The 25,874-nt window shown below is 34.1% G+C and overlaps 1 protein-coding gene across 3 annotated transcripts in view; it reads left to right on the forward strand.

Moving 5' to 3' along the window:
• The first annotated feature begins 2,341 nt into the window (after nucleotides 1-2,341).
• Nucleotides 2,342-25,874, forward strand: part of LOC142327592 (integrin alpha-PS2-like) — a 134,468-nt gene continuing 110,935 nt past the window's right edge. For all 3 annotated transcript variants that reach the window (XM_075370770.1, XM_075370771.1, XM_075370768.1), the window contains exons 1-2: nucleotides 2,342-2,649; nucleotides 21,878-21,999. In XM_075370770.1, the coding sequence (XP_075226885.1) occupies nucleotides 2,486-2,649; nucleotides 21,878-21,999 (286 nt within the window). In that variant the 5' untranslated portion in view covers nucleotides 2,342-2,485. The remainder of the gene's footprint in view (nucleotides 2,650-21,877; nucleotides 22,000-25,874) is intronic.

A 25,874-nucleotide genomic window follows, 5' to 3' on the forward strand; every position in this document is an offset into this window, starting at 1 on the left:
TATTTACCGCAAAAGGGTTGTATTATCTATTATTATTATTATACATTCCCTTCTTGTAAGTAATTCAAAAACTCATTTGTAAACCAAATATTGAAACTGTTCTTATTCATTTTTGAATGATAATCACAAGAATTTACTGCTAATACTTTCTTCAATGAACCCTTTCTTTAGCCGAACCTGCACGACATACTATTAAACGACTGCCTTTCTGATGAGGATTTTAATTTTAGTATCGTATTTTTCTTTGAATCTTCCTATATATATTTACGAGAATGATTTTCATTAATCCACGTCTCATCTGTGTAAAATATACGTCGATCATCACATGACGCTTTTAATTTGTAAAATATGTTTAAAAATTAAATTCTTTTTAATGCAATATCAATTTATTCCATCAAGAAACGTTGACCGTCTTCAGTTTTTTAATAGTTTTCTAGTTTTAACGAGATAGGAATGTTTTATTTAGAGAACAATATAGCTTATAATGATAGTTTAAAGAGATAGTCCTACGAAAAATGTTCTTATTTCACATATAAGATCTGTAGAATGCACGAAGAGAGATGCTAAAAATTCAATTATTAATTTTCCTGTACTTATAAAATACGTTATTTAAAAGATTAACTTTAAGATTATAAATTAAAAAATTATCCCTTTACCTTTGCGATTTTTTTTGTTTATTTACATATGTCGATTAGCGTCAAATAAAGACCGTTTTATATTATAAAATAATAATAGAAGCGTAACTAAAGTTCATTTGTATGCGATTTGTTTGAGAAAATTAAAAATTTATGTAAAAGTGAGAGTCGGATCGAAGGTTTCGACAGAACCGTACCTTCCTGCTTCTGACGACAGAATGACGTGAGGGGTCGTCTCGTCTGAAAACCACCTGGGGTGAAATCGTTTTTGTTTTCACTTTTTCCCGTTCAGCTAACGACTTTTTTTGTCCTCCCCGAATAGCGTATATAATATATTTTTTCCCCGTAGAACGGGTCGTATTAGTCGTCGCTTTACACATCGTTTCGGTTGCGAGTAAACGATTTTAAAAGGTTTCTTTCTCTACGAGTAACGATGTTTTCCTTGCGGTTAGCATAGCGAAGGCATCGCGTACAGATCAGAATATTTCCGGCTTTCGGAGAGCCAATATGCGGCCGTACACTTGGCTCGGGAAAAAGGCGTCGGGAAACCCAGTCGCTCTTTGTTTTCTTCAGTAACGTTGTTATTTTTGACAACGGTTACGTCGTTTCGAGAGCAGGGACGATCGATTTCTGACGTCGCCTACAACCTTACAGTTGCGGCCCGACACGTACGTAATATTTTTATTTGTAAATTTATTCGCTTATTATTGTCCGTTAAATTTTACTATCGGTTACATTCGACTGAGCTACGGGCAGAGAGAGGAGTACTTAATTTTTATACCTTCTACTAGAACGATTTTAATTTACCTCGGTGTTTTTTTTTTCTTTGTATCTCTATCGTACAAAGGAATTGCAAAACGGTGTTTTTTTATCGCTAATATAACACTGACGTAACGCATGACGTTTTAAATCACATCTGCACTCGATCGACACAGCGCTGAGGTAAACATTAATTTACACTGAAACCTATTTAACTTAGAGAAAGAAATACAAAGTAGCTTACGTTAGAAACAAGATGAAGTAATCACCTCGTTTTTTCTTTATCAAAAATATTTAATAATTCTACGTTTTTTCTTATATACGGGAACTTGCTCTTGTTTAAGGTATTAACCCCGACAAAATAAATACCAAAAATACAATAAGATAGAGGATATAATAACAGAACTGTATCGATAGGTTAAATTTAACGATAACTGAAAGAAAGTGAAATATTAAATCCTTACAAAATACAAAAATTTCTTATATTTATTAGTCGTAATAAAAGAAAAAGATATTCAGTACGTACTTTATGTACAGTACACGAACAGTTGTAATAGACGCTTCTAACTTGTCTGTATTTATAACCGCATTTTTCCTTACGAAATTTAATATATTACAGTATACGTAATTTATGTAACGGCTCTGAGAAAGGCAAAAAAATTACGGTATTCGAACGATCGCAGTTTAGGCGATATTTTATCGTCTCAGGCCCGTATTCTAAATTATAATTATGAGTATTCGGTTCTGTAAAATATTATACCGTATATCTAAGCGGATATATCTCTTCCTGTCTTCTCACATCGTGTTAAAATTAGTCGTACAAGGAAAACCGTCGTTTTAAAAGTAATTACTTATACTCTCGTTAGAATGCGTTCGACGGTTCATTCGGTGTCTTTTCATACGTAAAATAAAACCGCCCTAGAAATCTCGTATTCATAGAACGCGATACAAGGAAGGATCTTCATGCCGTTTTAGCTTTGTCGTGTTATTTTTTTGTACACGGCATTATTAAAATTATCCGTCGTTTGATAATAGTAATAATAATAATAATAAAGTTCTTGGTTATTCTTTATTTTATTACGGTAAACGAAATGAGGTTTATTTTATACGTATTTTTGATTTTAATAATATTTAAAGAAAATATTTTTACAATGTGTTTCAATATGGATCCTTTTAATTGTATTAAACATACCGGAGAAAAAGGTTCTTGGTTCGGATACAGTGTCGCTCATCACGAGTTAGGAGGTCAAGGATGGTAAGTTATTATTTATCTATTATGGAAAAATCGATTTGTACAGCTGTACATGTATATTGATTTTTTTTTTAATTTAAATTTGTTCCTTTATCTTTGCGGAGAGATATAAGTTTTATCGTTGAAAAAAGAAAAGAAAGTCTGCTATAACTTAAAAACAGTACTCGGTCCCGAATGATGAATTCTCAATTGAAAAGTTTTATTTTCGCTTCTAAATATTCTTTAAGGGACGGCGCTTTCTTTTTGTGGAATCAGTTTTTTTGGCGTTTTCTCCTTTTTTGCATTCTATCAAAACATTTCGGGACAAAGATTACAGCGATTGTAATTTTAAAAAAAATTCGATCGGTTTTTGTAAAAATTCCTTCCCTCTTCGGTTTCCGTTCAATTTTTTAATTATCTGTTATCGTATTAATAACTTGGGGTATTTTTTTTTTAATTCCCCGCAACTTGTAAAACTATTACCGCAGATCGAGCGGCAATCACATACCACTCGTCTCTTAATTAGGGAGAATATATGCCGCTATGTCTTGTAGCATTTTCTCATTCGGATTCACACTTTTGTACAGATTCTCCATGTAAATTTGTATAAATAGAAATCTATCGTCGCCCTGACCCTGCACTCTCGATTGTTCCTACGTTTTGCAGCAAAGCGATTCGCTTCTTTGAGTACCCGAACCCGTAACAGGATCGACGAAATTCTGTAATGATTGACGCTGTAGTGTTCGTGCCGCGTTCCAGACATATTTCGTATTCTCTCGTACTCTCTCCGTCTGTCGTGCCGGTCAGAATTCTGGTATGCGTACAAGAAGCACTCGCTCGTTTCTCTACAAAAATTTCCGGATTCTCTCTAAGTAGGATAAATACGGCCTACGTTTTGTTTTCGCCTACAGAAGTAATATTCATAGCTTCTATTGTACATCCGGGCTAACAGATCCTGACAGGGTCGGTAATTACGGAACGAGAAGAGACCTTACGTAGACAACACTTCAAATCGTAACCTCTTCCGTTTCGGAGCCGAGTTCATCGGCTCAGAATTTGGTCGTGTCGTATCCTTTATATCGGAAATCAATAAATATTACGATGTTACCAAACGGTAAGTTACAGTTTTTCAATTACGTCCTGTTACGTAGACCGATTTCCGTTCGAGACATTGTTTTATTGCATTATCGACGATAGGACCGTCAACGACATAAACATTTAACGGCCGTTAAGAAACATCATGTAGAATTTCGAATTGTTGAAAATCCTATTGTGTTCGCTTTCGAGTTATCTTTCTTGGCGAGTTCAAACGGAGACATTATATTCTACCGCACCTCCATACCGACTAAACGCGTATAAAAAAGATTAATCGGAAACGATAAGAAACGATCGCGATTCATACGAAGGGTAACACAAAAGAGAATTTGTTCGAATAAGAACACAAGTATGACAACACGTAAATATGAGTTACAGGGACGCTCCAAAACTTGAAAGAATCAAAGATTAATACTTATAATGTACTTTTAGACAGTTTGTAAAGCAAAAAAAAAAAACATTTTTTTACAGTAGGACTTTTTTCTTTTAGAAAAATATCTTAAGTTTCCTCACCGTCAAAATCTTGGAGAAAATAAATTTTCATGCGATTTTAACGATGGAAATATTTCAAACGAAAATATTTGCAACTATTGTTTTTTTTAGTGGAATTTTATATCGAAAAAATGAAGATGCGATTTTGCATCAAAATGAACGTCTAATTCTCCATCTCGTTTTTGATAATAAGCCTATATTACTAATGTTTACGTAATCCGTATTGCACGTACCGACGAGTTCCTTTTATATTTTCTATATAAATAAAAACGTCGGTAGATTTTAGAGCTAGTATGGACTGTATTTGACGATGAAGAAATGAAACGATTCCTTGTTGCCCGTTGAACGGTTATGTTTAATATGTCGTTACTCCTGACGTAATTACTAACACGACAAACTAAATTGACGATAATAAATGCTAACATAACTAGCCTTGAACCTTATCAAATATACCACTAGTAACACTAATTGTCCATCCGGACGAAATGAACTGCTCTTTGCAGGATTCGGGCGCCGAATGAATACAGGTACTTATACGATCATGACCGCTCCTTGCGGCATCATGACGTATAACATCGTACGATCAGAGCTTGTCGGGAAGCTCTAGCTGTCGCTAGGTAGCGGCATCAGCCGACTAAAAGTGGAACGTAACAAACGTAAATGTTCGTCGTTCAAAACCTTAAATCTCTGAAAGTTCTTCACCGATCGCTTTGAAATGTCGACATAATGTTGCATTCGAGCACGCGCGTGTTTTTATATACCTACTATTTATATACCTAAGATGTCACACCTGTGACAGGTAAAAACATGTTTTTTTTACAAACAGTGCTATCTGTTGGACGTAAAAGCAACACACGCTGTACTAAATTTTTTACGATTTCGTTTCAATGTTTCCGATATGTGTGTACGCTATAGACTAAAAAACTACTGGACCGATATACGCGCAGGAAGAAGGGAGAAAAAGAAAAAGGGGAAAACGGGGAAAAGGAAATGGAAAGGGGAAGGGAAAAAGAAAATGGGAAATAGGGAAAAGAGAAATGGGGAATGAGAGAAAAGGGGCGGGAAAATGTGGAAAGGGAACGGGGAAATAGGAGAAAGGAAAAGGGAATATGTTAAAACGAAAATGGAGAAGGAAAAATGAGAAAAATAAAACGTGGAAAGGGGAAAGGAAAGGGAAAAGGCAGAAAGGGTAAAACGGAGAAAGAGTAAAATGGAAAGGTTAAATTTTATGAATTCCATAATGTTCATTTTGTTAATGTTTTATCAAACATTCAATTGTGTTCATTTAATATATATATATATATATATATATATATATATATATATATATATATATACTAAAATCTAGCAATGGCGAAGCATTGAACTGAAATTATTACAGCGCCAAATTTTATGAAAATAAAAACAACAAAAAGATCTGGTAATGCTTAAAATAAATATCGAATATTAAGCGTTAATAAGATTTAAAAAAAAAAAACAATTCTATGCCGAAACACTGGATATATTTTTTCCTAAAGTAGATATTGAATTTTTTTTGTTGAAAATAATAATATACGTATACATTTTTATATCTCTAACCTTCAGGATTAATCTTTGTGGTTATCCAAGCTTCTGCGGTTCATTATTTCTAGAACCTGTTCCACTCACGAAAAAAACTAATTCTTCACCGGAAATTGATATATTCCGGTACGTCATAAAAGGTGTCGTCTCTTATATTATTTTTGTATAATCTCTTAAGTTTTTTTGCCTTCTTTATTTGACACCCCCCCCCCCCAGAGCCGGATTTGCACTTAAACATAAACACAGCTTTGGGGGTTGCCTGTGCCTCAAACCACCTGAGCAATAACCCTGAGTCCGGCTATGCCGTCCTCAAGGTCCCACCAAGGCAGCCGGGACGCCGTCTTTTCGTGCCGTACTTAAGGAAACCCTCGAAGGGGTCCTCTCGCCGGAACTTCGGTCTTTACGATGCCTTCGCCTCAAATAGGGAACCCTCGAAGGGATCACCCACCGGGTCTTTGGTCTTTACTTCCCCCTGGCGGCTCCGCCAGCAGTCTCCGCCCACTCACTGTCGGTGGGCCGCCGGAGCGTTTCACCTCTCCTGTACGAGGCTGTCCCATGCCGGAGTCGCCGTAGTTCCACACTCTTTAGTTAATTTATAACAGGCGTTTTTTTTTTGTCGTTTAAGATCACTATTATTTACAAATTTTTAAGTAGAGTGATAGCTAATCGTCGGAAAACTACAGCCATATTAGCGCTACAAGAATTTTTTTTTAAATATGGAGAAACAAAATCGATAGTTTACCTAAATAAACAATTATATCCCTTCAAATCGGACTTAAAAAACAAAAACATGTGAAGCGCCTTCATATAGCTCGTTAAAATATTACCCGGTTATTATAACGATGTAATGTTTTAGTATTGTTATTTAAGCGAAGATTTTGAAACGGTTCCTCGTAGTAATCGCCTAGAAAGAGCTGAATTCGTGTAATTACTTGTAAATTCTTTCGAAATTCTCTCGACGACAGAATGTAAATTTTACCTCTGAACTCGAACGAGAACATAAGAAATGTATCTAAATACGAGCGGACTACAAGGCACCGCTACAAGAGACGATTCTCTTTCACGGTCGAGTCGAATAATACGAAAGAGAATATTTATCTTTTACCGACGGCACGACTTTGATTTTTACGGGGGAAAATCGGGATCGTATCTTTATATCTGGGAAATCGAAACCGATAAAACTGAGACTACACGAGTAAACAAACCTTTACTTTAAATAACACAAATACTAGATATACGACTTTCACGCCGAATTCTATTGTAAGTCTCGCACCTCTCGTCATAGCAAAGCGATCTGTTTACCGTAAATAAAATACATTACGTTTGAATAATAATAAACACCGGCAATCGGTCGACGATTCCGTTCTTCATTACGGGGTTTTCCTACATTTTATTGTTTTAACTATTAGAATTACGACCGTTAAAAAGATAATAAATAACATTAAAAAACGGCGGGAGATTCTGACTTCAACATAGTTCACGTAAACCAAGATTCTCGACTTCTAAAAACATAATAATAATTCTGATTGTAAGCCTGATTTGATGCATCCTATCCTGGTTGTAAATTTATAAAATATCATTAAAATACATCTATAAATAACAGACCCGGGTAACAGATTCCTGTCGATTAAGAAGAAAGTAGTAGAAAATATAAAACGTAAGAAATCCGGAAGAGCGCTAAAAGGAATCCTTTTTCTAAGGCTAACAGGTCCGTTTAACAATCGTTCTTTGTAAACCGCTCACTGATACGAAACAGATGTTTTTTAACGATAAAAAGTACCGGACCAAAGTAGGAATTCACGGGAAAATGCTCGGACGACGATTATCAAGCTTTATCTCGGGTCTGGTTCTGCAGGTCAAGAGGATAACAGTATAAATACTCCAGGCGAGTACAACCGCCGCTATGTAAGAGGTGTTAACGTGTCGTGGTGCAGGGTAGTGTTTGACGCGATGTCACAAGCATTGCAGGGTGGACAGTGGGAGGTTGTTCGGTAGATAATTAGCGAAAGAAGTATTAAACTCATTCGTTAATTAATAGGGTAGTTTTATTTGTAAAAAGGAAAGGTATTTGCCGTAAAAGAACTTTAGACTAATCTTATCTTCGTAGTAATACAATACCGGTCGGTAAAGGTCTAAATATTAGCGATCATTATAGCGTGAAATTCTATTTTGTATGTAATTTAAGATTATTATTATCATCGACATTCATTATTGTTATTATACACTGTTATTATGTTACGGGGCATCGACTACCGAGGTCATAGCCCTTGTCGATTCCTAAAACAAAAACTCCAAATAAGAGTTAACGCGTAGATAAAAGTATAAAACGATAGAAAGTACACGCATATAATCGCTTTGGTATATACGACTTACCGATACACGATTTGAATACGCTTAGTCGTTGAGAAAAACTCCACAATCTATTCGATACTATTCGAAATAGCGGACGAGCTGCGCGATGGCCACGAGGGACGATTTCCTGTTCTCCTGGGGCGCTTCCTGCATAGAAAGACGGACTGGCCGAAATTCTTCTCTTTTTTGGAGTCCAGACTGGAGATTTTTTCTCGAGACCTTGACTGCCTGCCGTTAGATGTCCTGGCAGAAAATTTCACTTCTGCAGCGGTGGCAGCGGCTGAAGGCGCCATACCTAGATGCACTGACCGGGAACGAGTGAACCTCCGCAAGAGACGACTGACCGGCAGCGGTTAGCAAAAGCGCTGTGTTGCTACATCCAACCGTGGTTTTCCACACCGACGACGAGGTTTCACTCAAGCGCCAGGATCCCCGTTTCCAGCAACAGCAAACGTGCAGGGGAAAAACGACCGTGATCTATACTCCCATGACCGCATCATCCAGAACGGACTTTGACCGTGACTCCGTTAAAGCTTGGAGTTTTGTACAAGTCTTACACAAGTACAAAGCCGTTATCCTCTACGGATATGGATCGTAGATGTTACTGATCCGGAAGTGGAGATGTATTATTATTTTTGTCGTTGTTATTACTATTATTGTTATTGTTATCGTCGTTCATTATTATTAATGTTCTATGTTATTAAACTAATAAATTATAATTATATAAACATTTTCAACTGTCCATCTCTCAGTATCCTGATCGAGCCGTGAACACGCGACAATATATATATATTTTTTTTGGTGTTTTTATTTTTTAGCCCACTTGTTTATCATTATTGTCTAATGATAAACTCGTCGTCCCAAATCAGTTGTTTAACAGCTGATTTTCGAAGTCGAAGGTTCTGAGGTTCGAATCCTAGTAAAAGCTAGTTGCTTTTATTCAGTTTTGAATACTAAACAGCGGATACCGGTGACGTTGGGGGTTGGGGTATTTTGTTGTTCACATTCATTTTTTTTGTTTAAGTTAAATCAAAAGAATTTTTTTTATTAAAAAATATATTTCTCATGTTCTTCTTAAAAGAAAGAAAAAAAGAAAAGCAAAGAGAAATGCCGTTTAGTTTTTATATTTTGTTAGGTTAAGTTGAGAAAACATATTTAAAAAAAAAAAAAAATCTAATTAAGTTAATTTCGCACATACACAGTGCGTAAGTGTAAAATAGCTGATGATGTTATTTTTTTGCCGAAGAATAAAAATTTAAAAGAAGAAACAAATATCGCAAAGGGTAAACAATTACTGCGGGTTTGTTTAAAATATCTAAATTCGATTATTCTTACAGAATCAGTGATTTTCTTTCTATTAGAAACGGTAAAAAATTATAACTGTAAGAAAAGTACTGTAACGGTAACAGGAAAAATGAATCGTCGAAACTGACCTCTCGCTAGCCTGCACGCCTGGCTTCTACTAGCAATGCCATTTTATGAAAATTAAAACGATATTCAAATTTACGGTAATTAATGTACGTCGAGTTTGAGTTATCGCTTTTTTTAAATGTTTATACTTTTCCTTAATTTGAAAGTTTTTATTTCTATTCTTAACATATTTTATTTGTTTAGCTAATAAATAAATTTAAACGTAAAAATTTTTAATTACCAACAAATCGGAGTATTTTATATATTTATTAATTACTAGCGATTTCTAGTTTTTTACGACTATTATGGTGAAGTTTCCATCTAAATTTTATTCCGCTGTTAGAATTTTTGAACAATTGCTAACATGTACAGGAACCAAACAGCAACAGTAACAATTGAAGAACATAAGAAAGAAGCCGTAATAAGAAAGGGAGTCCAACAAGGATGTTCCCTATCTCCATTACATTTTAATCTTTACATGGAACTAGCGGTTAATGATGTTAAAGAACAATTTAGATTCGGAGTAACAGTACAAGGTGAAAAGATAAAGATGCTACGATTTGCTGATGATATAGTAATTCTAGCCGAGAGTAAAAAGGATTTAGAAGAAACAATGAACGGCATAGATGAAGTCCTACGCAAGAACTATCGCGTGAAAATATACAAGAACAAAACAAAAGTAATGAAATGTAGTAGAAATAACAAAGATGGACCGCTGAATGTGAAAATAAGAGGAGAAAAGATTACGGAGGTAGAACAACTTTTTGTTATTTGGGAAGTAGAATTACTAAACATGGACGAAGCAGGAGCGATATAAAATGCCGAATAGCAGAAGCTAAACGAGCCTTCAGTAAGAAATATAATTTGTTTACATCAAAAACTAATTTAAATGTCAGGAAAAGATTTTTGAAAGTGTTTGTTTGGAGTGTCGCTTTATATGGAAGTGAAACTTGGACGATCGGAGTATCTGAGAAGAAAAGATTAGAAGCTTTTGAAATGCGGTGCTATAGGAGAATGTTAAAAATCAGATGGGTGGATAAAGTGACAAATGAAGAGGTATTGCGGCAAATACATGAAGAAAGAAGCATTTGGAAAAATATAGTTAAAAGAAGAGACAGACTTATAGGCCACATACTAAGGCATCCTGGAATATTGGAAGGACAGGTAGAAGGGAAAAATTGTGTAGGCAGGCCACGTTTGGAATATGTAAAACAAACTGTTAGGGATGTAGGATGCAGAGGATATACCGAACTGAAACGTCTAGCACTAGATAGGGAATCTTGGAGAGCTGCATCAAACCAGTCAAATGACTGAAGACAAAAAAAAAAATTTTTGAAGGTATTTTTGATTAAAGTCTTGTAAAGATTTTATCAAAAAGTACGTTTTAAATTTTATCTTTTTTGACACGATAATCGATAAACTTTTATAAATAAAAGATTTGACGGTTTATAAATCGCATAAAATCTATACGGTATGCGGTGTTTATATTTATTTTATTAAATTCTGCATTTAAATAAAGGATTCAATAACGTTATTTTTTTTTTAGCACTGTAGATATTTACAATCTTTTCTCTCGGAAAGATGAATAATCGAAATCAAAAATGTCTCGAAGGAGAAATCTCCCGTCAGTAATTTACCGCTATACGAGCATTTTCTTTCTAGAAGTTTTGAATTTTATAAAAGAATGTCGTAAACTTCGAGTGTTATTGTCTTTTCAAAACGCTTAATCGCCAGAAAATTCGTACGGTTGTTGATTCTTGAACGATATGTCGAAGCAAAGCTCGAGATCTCTTCTGTGGAGGTTTCGATGAATAATGCCGTTTGTAATATTCCGAGTTGAATCTGCGACTGTGCGTAAAACTTCAGATTGTAAACGTCGTAATATACTTGTTTTGAATTTTTTTATATTTTCCACAGTCGGTTGTCGTAGTAGAAGATAGGTTTAAGAATATTAGAACGGCTTTGTAAATTATCAATTTACTCTTCGGACGTAATTTTAAGTTTTTATTTAGTAATCGGCACGTTTGACGAAATTTATTATTTACTTCTTTAGTTTACGTGCAAATGTGATTTTCACACACGAACCTCTTGTAAGAGCGAACAAACAGGTATTTACTCGGATACCGGGTATTTTTTTACCGGGTATCTTTTTGAAAATAAACTAATCGATGTCGAATTATTCATCGACCGATACGAAGAGACCACCGCATTTTCTGATCGTAGTATTACAACCGCTTCTACCGACCGACACGGTTGTTACGGTACCAGTAATCCGACGTTAATCAGAAGGACTTGTCGCTGGCCACACCGTGCACCGGTCGTTAGGTACGGTATATCGATCTAGTTTATCGAAAAAATGTCCTCGCTCGGACGGTTTCACAGCCTGTTAAAAATATATTTAACGTATCGACAAAAATTGCAAATTTTACCGGGGGGTTTTTGTCGTACAGTTAGTATATTTTAATGAAATTCGGGAGTATCTACAAACATTTCGAGTAAGGACGTAGCTAAGAATTCGATCAGGGTTAAGGACAGTTTTCAGCGACTTTGAATAACATCGATTCGGCAGTTTTTGGACGATGGGCCGACAAACAAAAATCGATTAATCGCTGTATTTGCTTCAACTTTAACGCAGATTTCTTGTAAACGCTTATTTTGGAAGGTGTACGGATATTTCAGTTAATTATGTACACATATAAAATCCTTCGAGAATATTAGAATCGCCTAAAACAGAATTTCTCTGAAGAAAAAAATATTGACGTCGTCCGAATATCCACTGATATCTGATTTATCCGAGATATATTCGGATATCCGGGGAAAATCCGATGTGGTATTTTGTATGCGTGCGTGTGTGTGTGTGTTAGCATCTATTTCGCTTTATATTTCTTGAATTAATTTGAATTTTACGTGTGCATATGCACGAGTACGTCATCGATACCGATTTTACATTTCATTTTAAAATAACCTTTTAACAGGATGAGGAGATCGCAATACAAAATCGGAAAATTATTTACTCGATGTTGAGAAAAAAATTGGAAGGATGTTATACTATTACCGAATTCGATAACGTATATGATTTCTGAGAAATACGTATGAGAAAGCCAAATACGACTCATACGGCTTTTAAAAAATTACTCTGATTACCGTAAAAAGAAATCGTTAGGTTCATTCTATTTTTCCTTCGATACGATTACTCATAACCGTAGAAGAAATGATTCATAGATAAAATCGGTTGAATTTTTGTACCGAGTATTACGCGTATTAAATACCGATCCGTCAAATTACAGGAAATAAGAATAGCATTCCTTATCGTTGGAATAGGAATTTCTAAATTATTGTCGATTTTTAGAATTATTCAGAGTATATTTTGGAGGTCAACACAATAAATGTACCGCAGATAAGATAAATGTAACTGTAGTAAAAAGAGAAAATACCGGTTTCTCTTATCGCTATTCATTTCCTGTACTATTTTAAAGTAATATAAACTTATTAAATAACTTAATTACAGTCCAGGCTTTATTTATTAAAAAGCTTACTGCATTCGACGGCTACCATCATCTTCAGAGCGTGCAACAATATTTAAAAAAAACCTTCATCCGATTAAAACGATTAATTAAAACGTTTTCAAATTAATATACTCTCTTTGAAAAAGGAGAATATAAAAAAATATAGTCTTCCAAAAAGCGATCGTTTTATATTTTTTGAAAACAATATATTAATATCGAAATTTTTATTTATTAATAAATATATATATTTTTCCTATTTTCCTAATGCGTACCTTGGAATTTGTTCAACTAGTGAATAACAAACAACCACTCACGGCTAACGGGATGAGGATGATATGTATGACACGAAGTGAGCTGTAACCTTGTACGGACTTAGGCAGACCGTTTCTGAGATGTACGGTTAATTGAACTCCGACCAACAAAGTAAACCGGTATCCGTTGTCTAGTATTCAAATCCGTATAAAAGCGACTAACGTTTAGCAGGATTCGAGCCTCAGAACCTTCGGCTTCGATAATCAGCTGTTAAACAGCTGATTTGCGACTAGTTAACCGTTAGACCGTCATATTTAACGTAATATTTTTTTTAAATTATTTAAAGATGATTTAAATTTCTTTTCCTAAATATCGCTTCAAAATGTTACTTGTAAATGTCCGTTTTTTAAGTAAGTTTATAACTTAATAAACATCTGGGGGTTAGCGGATGAAAACTTGAAATGGAACCGATTAAATTTTTATGTGGTAAGTTAAATTTACGGTCTATAAATTTAAAAATATAAACGGAATAATAGGATTTGATTACCTCAGAAAGATGTATTTTGCAGTACGGGATCGTTATACCGGGCGGTACTGCGGATAGGTTTTGCGAATGACATCTTTAAGGTACTAAAAAACAAAAAAAAGGATAAACTCTATCCGTATATTCTTACTTTCCAAAATCTGAATGAATTAAATATTATTTATATAAAAAGATTAAGTTTATGTAATTAGAAATAAGATGAAATTTAGACCCGAGATAAATCAGGTTTATAAACTCGCTAGATTTAGATACGAGGCTAACTATTGTAAACTTACCGCAGTTGAACTATTTAAGTTCAAAATGAATCGATGTCCTTCGGAAAAAATTATTCGGTGAGATTAATGAAAGTAAAATATAGAAAATGGACAATTAAAGCAGAACAAACATATTTTTTGAGTAACAACTTATAGAAACCGATGTACTTTTATCGAACTCTTCGCGTTTTGTCGAAATAATAGTGCAACTTGATTACTTTGATTATAAAACCGTTTCAGTCTCTGATTTGCTGCCAGCGTTCAAGATTTTCTTCTGCTCAAAACTTAATAAAGAAGTGTAGATTACAGATTCCAAATATATATAAAATAAAAAGAATCTTAAATAGAAAACAGAAGTGATAATTTAAAAAGACGATGTGAACAACACAAACAAAAATCCTAATGATAAAGGTTATAGAAAAAATGTAATATCAGTATAAATTAAGTTATAATCCTGCGATACCTTTTTTTTGTCTTCAGTCCATTGACTGGTTTGATGCAGCTCTCCAAGTCGTTTCATTTCGGTATACCCCCTACATCCTACATCCCTAACAATTTGTTTTATTGTTTTAACAATTTTTGATGTAAACAAATTATATTTCTGACTGAAGGCTCGTTTCGCCTGCGCTATTCACCATTTTATGTCGCTCCTGCTTCGTCCATCTTTAGTAATTCTACTTCCCAAATAACAAATTTCTTCTACCTTCATAATCTTTTGCCCTCCTATTTTCACATTCAGTGGTTCATCTTCGTTATTTCTGCTGCATTTCATTACTTTTGTTTTGTTCCTGTTTATTTTCATGCGGTATTTCTTGCGTAAGACTTCATCCATGCCGTTCATTGTTTCTTCTATATCCTTTTTACTCTCGGCTAGAATTACTATATCATCAGGAAATCGTAGCATCTTTATCTTTTCACCTTGAACTGTTACTCTGAATATAAATTGTTTTTTAACATCATTAACTGCTAGTTCAATGTAAAGATTAAAAAGTAAGTAAGTTAAAAAGTAAGATTAAAAAAGAGTCCTTGTCGGACTCTCTTTTCTTATTACGGCTTCTTTCTTATGTTCTTCAATTATTACTGTTGCTGTTTGATTCCTGTAAACGTTAGCAATTGTTTTTCTGTCTCTGTATTTGAACCCTAATTTTTTTAAAATGCTGAACATTTTATTCCAGTCTACGTTTTCGAATGCCTTTTCTAGGTCTATAAATGTCAGGTATGTCGGTTTGTTTTTCTTTAATCTTCCTTCCACTATTAATCTGAGCGCTAAAATTTCTTCCCTTGTCCTCCTATACTTTTCCTGAAACCAAATTGGTCTTCTCCTAACACTTCTTCCACTTTCCTCTCAATTCTTCTGTATGGAATTCTAGTTAAGATTTTTGATGCGTGACTAGTTAAGCTAATTGTTCTGTATTCTTCACATTTATCTGCTCGTGCTTTCTTTGGTATCATGACTATAACACTTTTTTTGAATCCGGACGGAACTTTCCCTTTTTTATAAATATTACACACCGGTTTGTATACTCTATCAATCGCTTCCTCACCTGCACTGCGCAGTAATTCTACAGGTATTCCGTCTATTCCAGGAGCCTTTCTGCCATTTAAATCTTTTAATGCTCTCTTAAGTTCAGATCTCAGTATTGTTTCTCCCATTTCATCCTCTTCGACTTCCTCTTGTTCCTGTATGGCACCGTTTTCTATTTCATTTCCTCCGTGTAACTCTTCAACTATCGACTTTGCCTTTCATACTATAAATCGGTGTACCATCTTTGCTTAACACATTATTAGATTTTAATTTATGTACCCCAAAATTTTCGTTGTAAGCTGTGTAATAAAATTGAATTTAAAATAAAAAATCAATAAAATTTATTAATATCAAGCTGGGTTTTTTTAAACCGCATTTATATTTTCAAAACTCGACATATTCTAACTACGTCAATTATGCGGAAAAGAAACGAGTTTTTTTTTAAATCTTCGTCAAACTAAATATTTTTCTCTTAAAGCTGTGTAATATAGTTAAATTTAAAATAAAAAGTCAATAAAATTGATTAATATCAAGCTGTGTTTTTTTACCGCATTTATATTTTCAAAACACGACATATTCTTACTACGTAAATTATGCGGACAAGAAGGTAGTTTTTTTAAATCTTCGTCAAACCAAATATTTTTCTCTTAAAGCTGTGTAAAATAATTTAATTTAAAATAAAAAATCAATAAAATTGATTAATATCAAGCTGGGTTTTTTAAACCGAATTTATATTTTCAAAACACGACATATTCTTACTACGACATTTATTCGGACAAGAAGGTATTTTTTTTTTAAATCTTCGTCAAACTAAATATTTTTCTTTTAAAGCTGTGTAATATAATTGAATAAAAAAATAAATAAAAAAATAGATTAATAGCAAGCTGCGTTTTTTAAACCGCATTTATATTTTCAAAACACGACATATTCTTACTACGTCAATTATGCGGACAAGAAGGTAGTTTTTTTTTAAATCTTCGTCAAACTCAATATTTTTCTCTTAAAGCTATGTAATATAATTGAATTTAAAATAAAAAATCAATAAAATTTATTAATATCAAGCTGGGTTTTTTTCCTGTAAGCTCTGTCTATTTTACCAATGTTCCTTTCTCTTTCCACTTCTGAACACTTTTCTTTAATCCACTCTTCTTTCGCTAGTTTGCACTTCCTGTTTATAGTATTTCTTAATTGTCGATAGTTCCTTTTCCTTTCTTTATCACTAGCATTCTTATATTTTCTACGTTCATCCGTCAGCTGCAATAAATCGTCTGAAACCCAAGGTTTTCTACCGGTTCTCTTTGTTCCGCGTAAGTTTGCTTCTGCTGATTTATGAATTTCCTTTTTAACATTCTCCCGTTATTCTTCTACCTTTTCTTTTTTACTCAGACCTCTTGCGATGTCCTCCTCAATAATCTTCTTTACCTCCTCTTCCTCAAGCTTCTCTAAATTCCGCCGATTCGTCTGTGACACCTTTTCTTCAGACTTTGAAGCCCCAACCTACATTTCAATATCACTAAATTATGGTCACTATCAGTGTCTGCTCCAGTGCAAGTTTTGCAGTCAACGAGTTGATTTCTAAATCTTTGCTTAACCATGATATAATCTATTTGATACCTTGCAGTATCGCCTGGCTTTTTGCAAGTGTATATTCTTCTGTTATGATTTTTAACTGGGTGTTGGCAATTACTAAATTATACTTCGTGCAAAACTCTATAAGTCGGTCCCCTCTTTCATTCCTTTTGCCCAGCCCGTATTCACCCGCTATATTTCCTTCCTTGCCTTTTCCAATGCTTGCATTCCAATCTCCAACTATTATTAAATTTTCCTCTCCTTTTATGTGTTTAATTGCTTAGTCAATTTCTTCGTATACACACTCATCATCACAGGCGCTTGTAGGCATATAGAAATTAATAATCGTTGTCGGTTAAGGTTTTGATTTTATCGTTATTACAATGATTCTATGATTCGCTGTGCATTTTGAAGTACTCTACTATCTTCCCTATCTTCTTGTTCATTACGAAACCTACTCCTGCCTGCCCATTATTTGAAACTGAGTTAATTATTCTAAAATCACGTGATCAAAAGTCGTTTCCTCTTTCCACCGAACCTCGCTAATTCCTACTACATCTACATTTATCCTATCCATTTCTCTCTTTAAATTTTCTAACCTACCGACCTTTTTTAAACTTGTAAAATTCCACGCTCCGACTCGTAGAATGTTATTTTTTAATTTTCTGGTGACCCCTTCCTTAGTAGCCTCCATCCGGAGATCCGAACGGGGGACTAGTTTACCTCCGGAATATTTTACCAAGAAAGGCGCCTCCATCATTGCTATATGAAAATGTAGAGAGCTACATTTTCTTGGAAAAAAAGCAGCTGTAGTTTCCAACCCTTTCAGCTGCGCAGTACTCAGAGGACTGAGTGATGTCGATATGGCCGTTTCAGCCATCCTGACTTACACCCTTAACAACTACTGAAAGAGCTGCTGGCCTCTTTCAGGAATCATTCCTTAGTCTGGCTGTTGACAGATACCTCTCCGATACGGTAGCATCTTCGGTCCAGCTACTCTGTATCACTGAGCCCTCAAGTCCCCTCACCGACGGCAAGGTCTCATGATTCATAGAGGGAGTGCGATACCTTAACAAATCCTATACAGGAATTCTTTAATTTTGTTTGTAGAATTTAAGTTCTGAAAAACGTTATTAAACACCCACAACATATAATAGGAACTCTTTTTAAAATATACCGAGTCACAAGCGGGTTGAATTGTTAGAATATTTTTTTTACAAGAGGAATGATGGATGTAAGCGAACAATACACTACTCGGAAATTTTTAATCTGCCGATATCAAACAGAGAATAAAACCGTGCAGTAGCAGTTTTTAAATAAGGTTTTTTAACAAAAGAATTCATAGAAAACAGTGTGTTGTATTAACCTAACAATTAATCCACACAGTTTTACAATGACAGTGATCATAATTCGCAATTTTTAACTGTTCACCGGATGATATGGCTCTGAGTATTTCATGTTTATAAAAAAACAAAAATGGCTAAAATTTGTTATAATGCTGTAAACATTTTCATAACTTATTAAAATCGTAAAGATAATAAACGATTTAAATCTAAAGTATCAACGTACCGTAACGAAGCGCGAGTATTTCGATCGTGAAATTATAAAATAACAGATTCTAATTTGCGTCTCATTTTGGCCGATTTTATCCTCTTAAAATAATTTTTTTATTTCAGTAATATGCCGTTTAAACGGCGAAGCGATAACGACTTGTCTTTCGTTCAAAAGTTCTTGGTGGTTTTAGTCGCTCTGAGGCAAGGTCTTTTTTAATTCGCTACAAAAATTCATTATCGCCTATCACCAAATTTTATAGGAAGTCGCCCTGTAAACCCGGATAAAACCGTTGTATTGTGCCTCTTAGGTAAAGTAAAATTCCTGATAGCTCGGATAGAATTCCCCTTAATGATAACGATAGTATTTTTAATCCCCACGAAGCGAAATTTCTGGGTGTTTTATTAAATGACAAGTTCTACGGGATGATGAAATCGATTTCATTTGTAACGAAATGAAGCTCTAAAGCGCCTTAATAAAATAATAACGCTAAGCTTTTCGTTATTATTAAATAACTTTCACGCCTGTGTATGTTCTCGTATTAAGTATGTCATCTCTTGGTCTCCTTCAAAAAGTCAGAACGCATTTTTAGGAAAAAAAAGGGCTGTGAGATCATCATCTGGCGTTCGTAAGTGTGAATCGTGTAGACAAATATTTAGAAAATTAAATTTAACTTACGTTTTCGAACGCGCAATCTTTACTAAAAAGAACGTTCGCTTATTGTTAAAAGATAACATCGATCTTTACCGAACCAGACAACAGAAATGTTTTTGTATAATTCAACATAATACTTCGAGAAAGGCCTTGTTAAGCTACCGTTACCTATTTAATAAATTGCCGAACCGTTAGAAAAATCTTCTCATCGCTTTATTTAAATACGATTTTATTATAGGGAGAAAATATTATTTTACCGATGAACTAAAAAAAAAAAACCCAAAAAACAATTCATCCGCATTCCATTCATCGTGTACATAAATATGCGCCCAAAATAATTTTCAATATCGGCGTTTCAGTTGTGAATTACATTGTAGTATATTTTTTATATTTATCGCATTTACTTTAAAATTATTTCACGTATTTGATTTTACGTAATTAATACGGCCTTTAAACACATGTATTTTTTATTTTATAAGTTTTTTTTATATTTATAATTTATTTTATATCGACGCGATATATATAATGTATCTTTATGTGCCGTACCAAATTAAAAATGTATTTATTTATTTTGACGTTATAAAAATAAAATAATACTTTAACCTTCGGAAAAAATATAAAGATCGATATATTTTCTTCGGTAAAAAAAAAGCTCAAATAATATGCTATTTCTATTAAACGCTTGGAACTCTTGAATCCTTGAACCGATTTTCATAATTTCACGTTTGCTTTTTTTTCTAAGGTTATGTACTCGCCTGTTATGCGCTGTAATTTTCAAATTTATCATTTTGGATTTTCAATTTTTGGATTATCAATTTGTACGTAGATGTTAAGTCTTGTCGCTACAAAAATACTATTATTACTCGTAACTACAAGATTAAGATTTAATTCTAAACATTCAAACCCAAATATCTCAATAAAGGCTAGACCGATTTTTATCGTTCAAATTTCATCGTTTTTAGATTTTTTGTAGATAATGTGATTTTGATTTTTTTCCCTCTAAAGTCAGCGTTAACCCCGTTCCAATTTCGCAGTACGGTAAGGAAAACTGTTTTAATTATATAAAAAATATCTTTAGAGAATAGCGACATTAATAACGTAAAATGATAGTCTGGCTTTCTAAATCGACGATAAATATTAAATTTTCTATTTTCTACTGATATAACGCTTCGTGTCGGTTCATTTTACAGCATTTTAAAACTTTCAAAAAGGGAATTTTCTACGAGTACAGTAATTTTATTTCTCCGTGTTTCCCGTACGCAAACCTTTCTGTTTGGGGGCCTTTGTCAGCGCTCGATCCCGGTCGCGCCGAGACAATCTCTATCAAGACTTCTCCGATCCCATCGGTAATGTAAGTGCAATATAGCGTCTTAGATTGTCCTTTCGATTAAAAATGTCGTTTCTTTCCCGAGAAACAATAATAATTTTTTAAAACTGCGATCTCTAGCGACTGCACCGGCTGAGTTTGCGCAGTCGCCGATTTCCACAGCGATAAAGCTACGTCTGCAAAGCATTGCTGTCAAGATTATTTCGGTCGATATTTTTTTAAAACAATATTGAAAACATCGTCTAATTAATGTTTCCCCAGGATTTTAATCGGCTTACAGTTACGATTACAGTGTAACGAGCTATATATAAATTAGTAAATTTCATATAAAATTATTAAATTAATGAACTATATATAAATTATGTATTAACTATATATAAATTAATATTTGTATATCGGTATCTTGATCGATGCAAAGGTAAAAGTAACTAACGATAAATACACATCGATTAAGTACAAAAATAAAGGAAGAAATAAGATTCTGTGTTAATAGAAATATTATTTTACGTAGTTATTAAATAGCGGAAAGCGCGATGACCCCGGTCTAATTGCCGACGGGTTGTTAATGTTCATCCTACCGTCGTTTAAAAAATGTTGTAATTCAACGTAAAAGATCCAAAATTTCAATCAAATTATTTTTTTATGCGATTTATTTATTTATTTTTTCCTTTACGCAAGGATCGGACAAAAAATTACAAGATACATTTTTATTTCTTTTCTTTTATAATCTATCCGAAATTGTTAAAATTAATTCGTTTTACTTTTCCTGTTATAGTTCTATCGCTGCCGCTACAGAATAACTATAAAGGGAAAATATAGCAAACGGCCAAAATGTTTGATTCGGGGTTTTTCAAACGCCAAGGTTTCAACATCCTCTTATTTCGAAAAATACTTTTTTAAATTTCATAGAAATTTCAGGTATATACTATGTTTATAGAACAGAGTAGAAGCGTAATGAAAACGGAAGCCTTTTTATAGGTACGGTTATAATACTATAAAAAGTTTACTTTTTTTAAGAATCAGGTGTTTCATTTAAACGGTTAAACTTGAAAACTATGTTCTGACCGTTTATTCGTAAAAAATGCGTATGCACGTATTGAATAAGTACGATAGATAAAAAATAAATTTACCTTACGTATGAGAATTATGTATTGTTTTCAGGGTACTAGTCGGCGCACCCAAAGCGAATACTTCACAACCGGGGGTCATCGAAGGAGGTGCGGTGTACAGATGCGACATAAAACGGAGCGGCCGTTGTACTGAAATTGTCTTTGATAATACAGGTAAGTTCCGATAACCGAAGCACACACTACGTCTGCTTATTCGCTTCATTTTGTATTCGATTTACTCTACTTAAGATGATTAATTCTACTCGTTGATTATTACGGTCCTATATATATATATATATATAGGGCCGTAATAATAATAATAGGGCCGTAATATATATATATATATATATATATATATATATATATATATATATATATATATATATACGAAGTAGTTAGGAAGAGCTGAAATTTTGCTTGGATTTTCCTCTCGAACAGCAAGTTATCCTCAGGTAGATGGATTTTCGCATTCGCCTCCTAAAGGGCTGAAAAGAGATGCGACCAAGTTTTTAAAACTGCGTGTAGCGCTTCGATCCACATGAAACGCTAAAATTATTCACTTAGTATCTGGAATGATATTTATTCGGTTTAGGAATTGTAAAGATCCAAGAATATCGTTAAACAGGGCTAAAATTGCCTCCCCTTTATCTTCATATATCTTCTAAATTTGTTATAACACAAACGTGAAATTCATTGCCGATAATACATCCATTTTATACTTAGAAGGTGACGTTCTGAAGTTTAAGGTGAATTTCGTAGTTTTCGTACATTTTGTGATCCGTTCTGAATAAAAATTTCTCTTCTATTAAAAATACTTGTAAAAGATTTGTTTACGTCCGAGAAGACCGAGTGATAATTATGTAATCTCTAAGTTAACTACTCGTTTGTTATCGACTTTGAAATCCGTGTAAATAAGAAAAAAGAAGCGCTCGAGTTCAAATAGAGATGCAGGTGAATAGTTTAACGTCTAAAACTAAGCGAAGGATACTTGCAGGCTTCGTCTTTAGTTCTCCAGAGGCAGAGTACGATCTGTCAAGTCTGTTTAAAGACTTAAAATCGATTTGTGAAGTCGAACGAAAGACCAGAACGGTTAAAGCACTCGCTTGGACAAATTCTAAGATTAAAGAATATCACGACGAGCCAAACAGGAAATGCGTACGTTGTGTAAATTAACGAGTAACATACGTGAAATTTACGGAAACAAAATTAGGTTTACATTCTAGTTCCGCGGCAACGATTTGGACAGTAGTTTTCTACTGTCTTTTCGTTCATGAGATTTATTAGGATCTGGTCCAGGGAGTTCTAAATTCAAGTACTTTCCATGTCGGCAACAAAGTCGACTGTAAGAAATTTTTCAGTTCGTTTAAACCGCGGTAGATAACCGATAAAAATGACGATTATGTAACAGAGAAAGACGTCTTTCGCTTTTGCTCTTCATAAACTCCATCGTAGCTGCACCTTATCCCTGGAGTGCCGATGTTTGAAACGAACAGAAACGGTATTTGAGAGTCGTAAGAAATATAAATTGTCATGCCCATTTAAGAGGCATATATTTAAGAAATTTCTTTCTTTCTGTTTAGCCTCCGGTACAACCGTAAGGTAATACTTCAGAGGATGAATGAGGATGATACGTATGAACGTAAATGAAGTGTACTCTTGCACAGTCTCAGATCGACCGTTCCTGAGATGTGCGGTTAATTAAAACCCGACCGCCAAAGAACACCGGTATCCACGATCTGGTGATCAAATCCGTATAATAGTAACTGCCTTTACTAGGATTTGAACCTTAGAACTGTCGACTTGGAAATCAGCCGATTTAAGATGACGAGTTAACCGCTAGATGAGCTCGGTGGGATACGTATTAAGAACTAGAAATATTAAACTTTACCGCTCTTTTAATTTACGAGTGTTGAAAATTTGTATATAAAAAGAAATATCTGGAGACAAAACGGTTGCCGTAATCGTACGATTCGCTATAGTAGGGATATTGCAATTCCGAAACGTAATTATATTTTTTTTAAAAATACTATCGACGTTAGAAAATAATAATTTATGTTAAAAATAATTTTTTAGCGGCCCTAAAGAATGACTTATTGACTGCTACCGCATACTAGACCGTTTGATTTGTAAACGTCCTACCGGAACGGGATTTTAACAACGTGCAGAAATCTGGAGTGACTTATTGAAATCGAAAAGTTATTTTATTAGCCGGCCGAATAAATATTATCTATTCGTCTAACTATACCCTAATTTTAATTTATCATTTGCGGTTTGAATAATCTTTAATCGATTCGTAAATAATTTTTTGATTTCATCGAACAAATCGGTTTTGCTAGCGACAAAAAATTATCGTTATTAATTCGGAAGCTTCCTAAACTCGACCGAAAGAACTGACGCGCAACACATGACGGAATAAAATACGGAAGAATAAGCGGAATCAGAAACACTATGAAATAAAATAGACGTATCTTCCCGCGTCGAATAGAAAATAAAAATTTTCCACCGATGCTAACGATGAAAACGTTTTTCAAAAATTCCATTTAAGCAGTCTTCTAAAAGCGAATCGGAAAAAGTCGTTTTGGATTTCCGGTCTATATTTCAAAAGTACTGAAAACATTTAACAAAACCGTTTACAGTGTAAAGGCATAACATCGCATAACCGTTAGTACGTACCGGTCACAGTCGAATTCAATCCGAACTGAATATCGATTTGCGATTAGGAAATGTTTACCTCGCCTAGAAAGGGCATAGAAACTTAATGGATGTAGCTTAAAAGTTCAGTTCATTTCCATTTGCAAAAAACGGGTGTACGGCCAGTGCCGCTGTTTCGATAAAGCTGTAACGAATAGCCGCTAGATTGGTGAATTTTGAAGATTATTCCATTATTCTTGCACGACGTATAATGAAAAATTTATTTTATAAAAAAAAAATAACGTAACAATTAAAGGTCTTAAATCGACTGATTAATTTCAAATAAACAATTGTAAAAATCTGCAATTATTCTGAGCACACTGCAAAAACGATTTTTTATAATACTCGCTTTGTACAAGATCATAGGAGGAGACTGTTCTGAAAGTGATTAAGGCTCAGTAATTTCGATTTCAGAAGCCCTCCTCTCGATACGCTTTCTTAACTTCATTGTTGCGATTTATCGATTTCTGCAGGTTATAACGGTCTACGGTCGGTTACTTGTGAATTAATGACGGGGATTCTTTATTCGACTCTAAAAATACAGGCTAAATTATTACGTGACGGGTCGTTGTATAAGGTGTTTCGTGATCAGCGAAAGAAATCTACGTGAATAGTATAAAACGTTTCGTAGCCGTAGAATGAACGGACATGACAAAAGACCTTCGATCGTTACCGCGACTCTAATTAGCTTATTGCTAACGGTGAATTAAAAAAGAAATTTACAAGTCGTGATTTCGGATTAAAAAATTGTTTTTTCGGACGTTTTTCGAACGATTCTCGAAAAACCGATCGGCTCTTTCTTTATCCGAACACCGTCCGAATTATATATTAAATAATCTGAATTGTATAATAATAATATATTATTATTATTATTGTAATTTTGCGAGTAAAAGTTAAGGGACTGCAAATTCATCGATCAGAACTCGAATTAGAATATTGTATAACTCATTCCGAAGTTAAGAAATATATAAAGCGGTTGCGGTCCGAAACAAAACAAAAAACTAAATTTGGTAACAATTAAGAACCAGACCCGCGCTCTCGTCTCAAGGTAGGTCACCGGCATAACTGGCTTGCGAAATCGAGCGGCACATGATGCAGGATTACCAACCTGTACAGAAAACATTACTTTCAGTGTATGAAATAAAATCTCTCAACTGAATCGTGTTTATATAGGTGTATAGTAACTCGTTGCACTGAATGCGCTGTAAAAATAACTCGCGCGCGGACACACACACAAACCTTAACAAATCTTGACGTTCAATAAAAAAATTCCAAAGTTGTTCTGTCATAAAAGTCTATCGCTAAATTTACGGCATTGATTATGAAACAATCTTTATAATATTAATGATAAAACCGCT

Source organism: Lycorma delicatula, chromosome 7 (genome assembly GCF_047948215.1).
Source record: "Lycorma delicatula isolate Av1 chromosome 7, ASM4794821v1, whole genome shotgun sequence".
Taxonomy (NCBI): domain Eukaryota; kingdom Metazoa; phylum Arthropoda; class Insecta; order Hemiptera; family Fulgoridae; genus Lycorma; species Lycorma delicatula.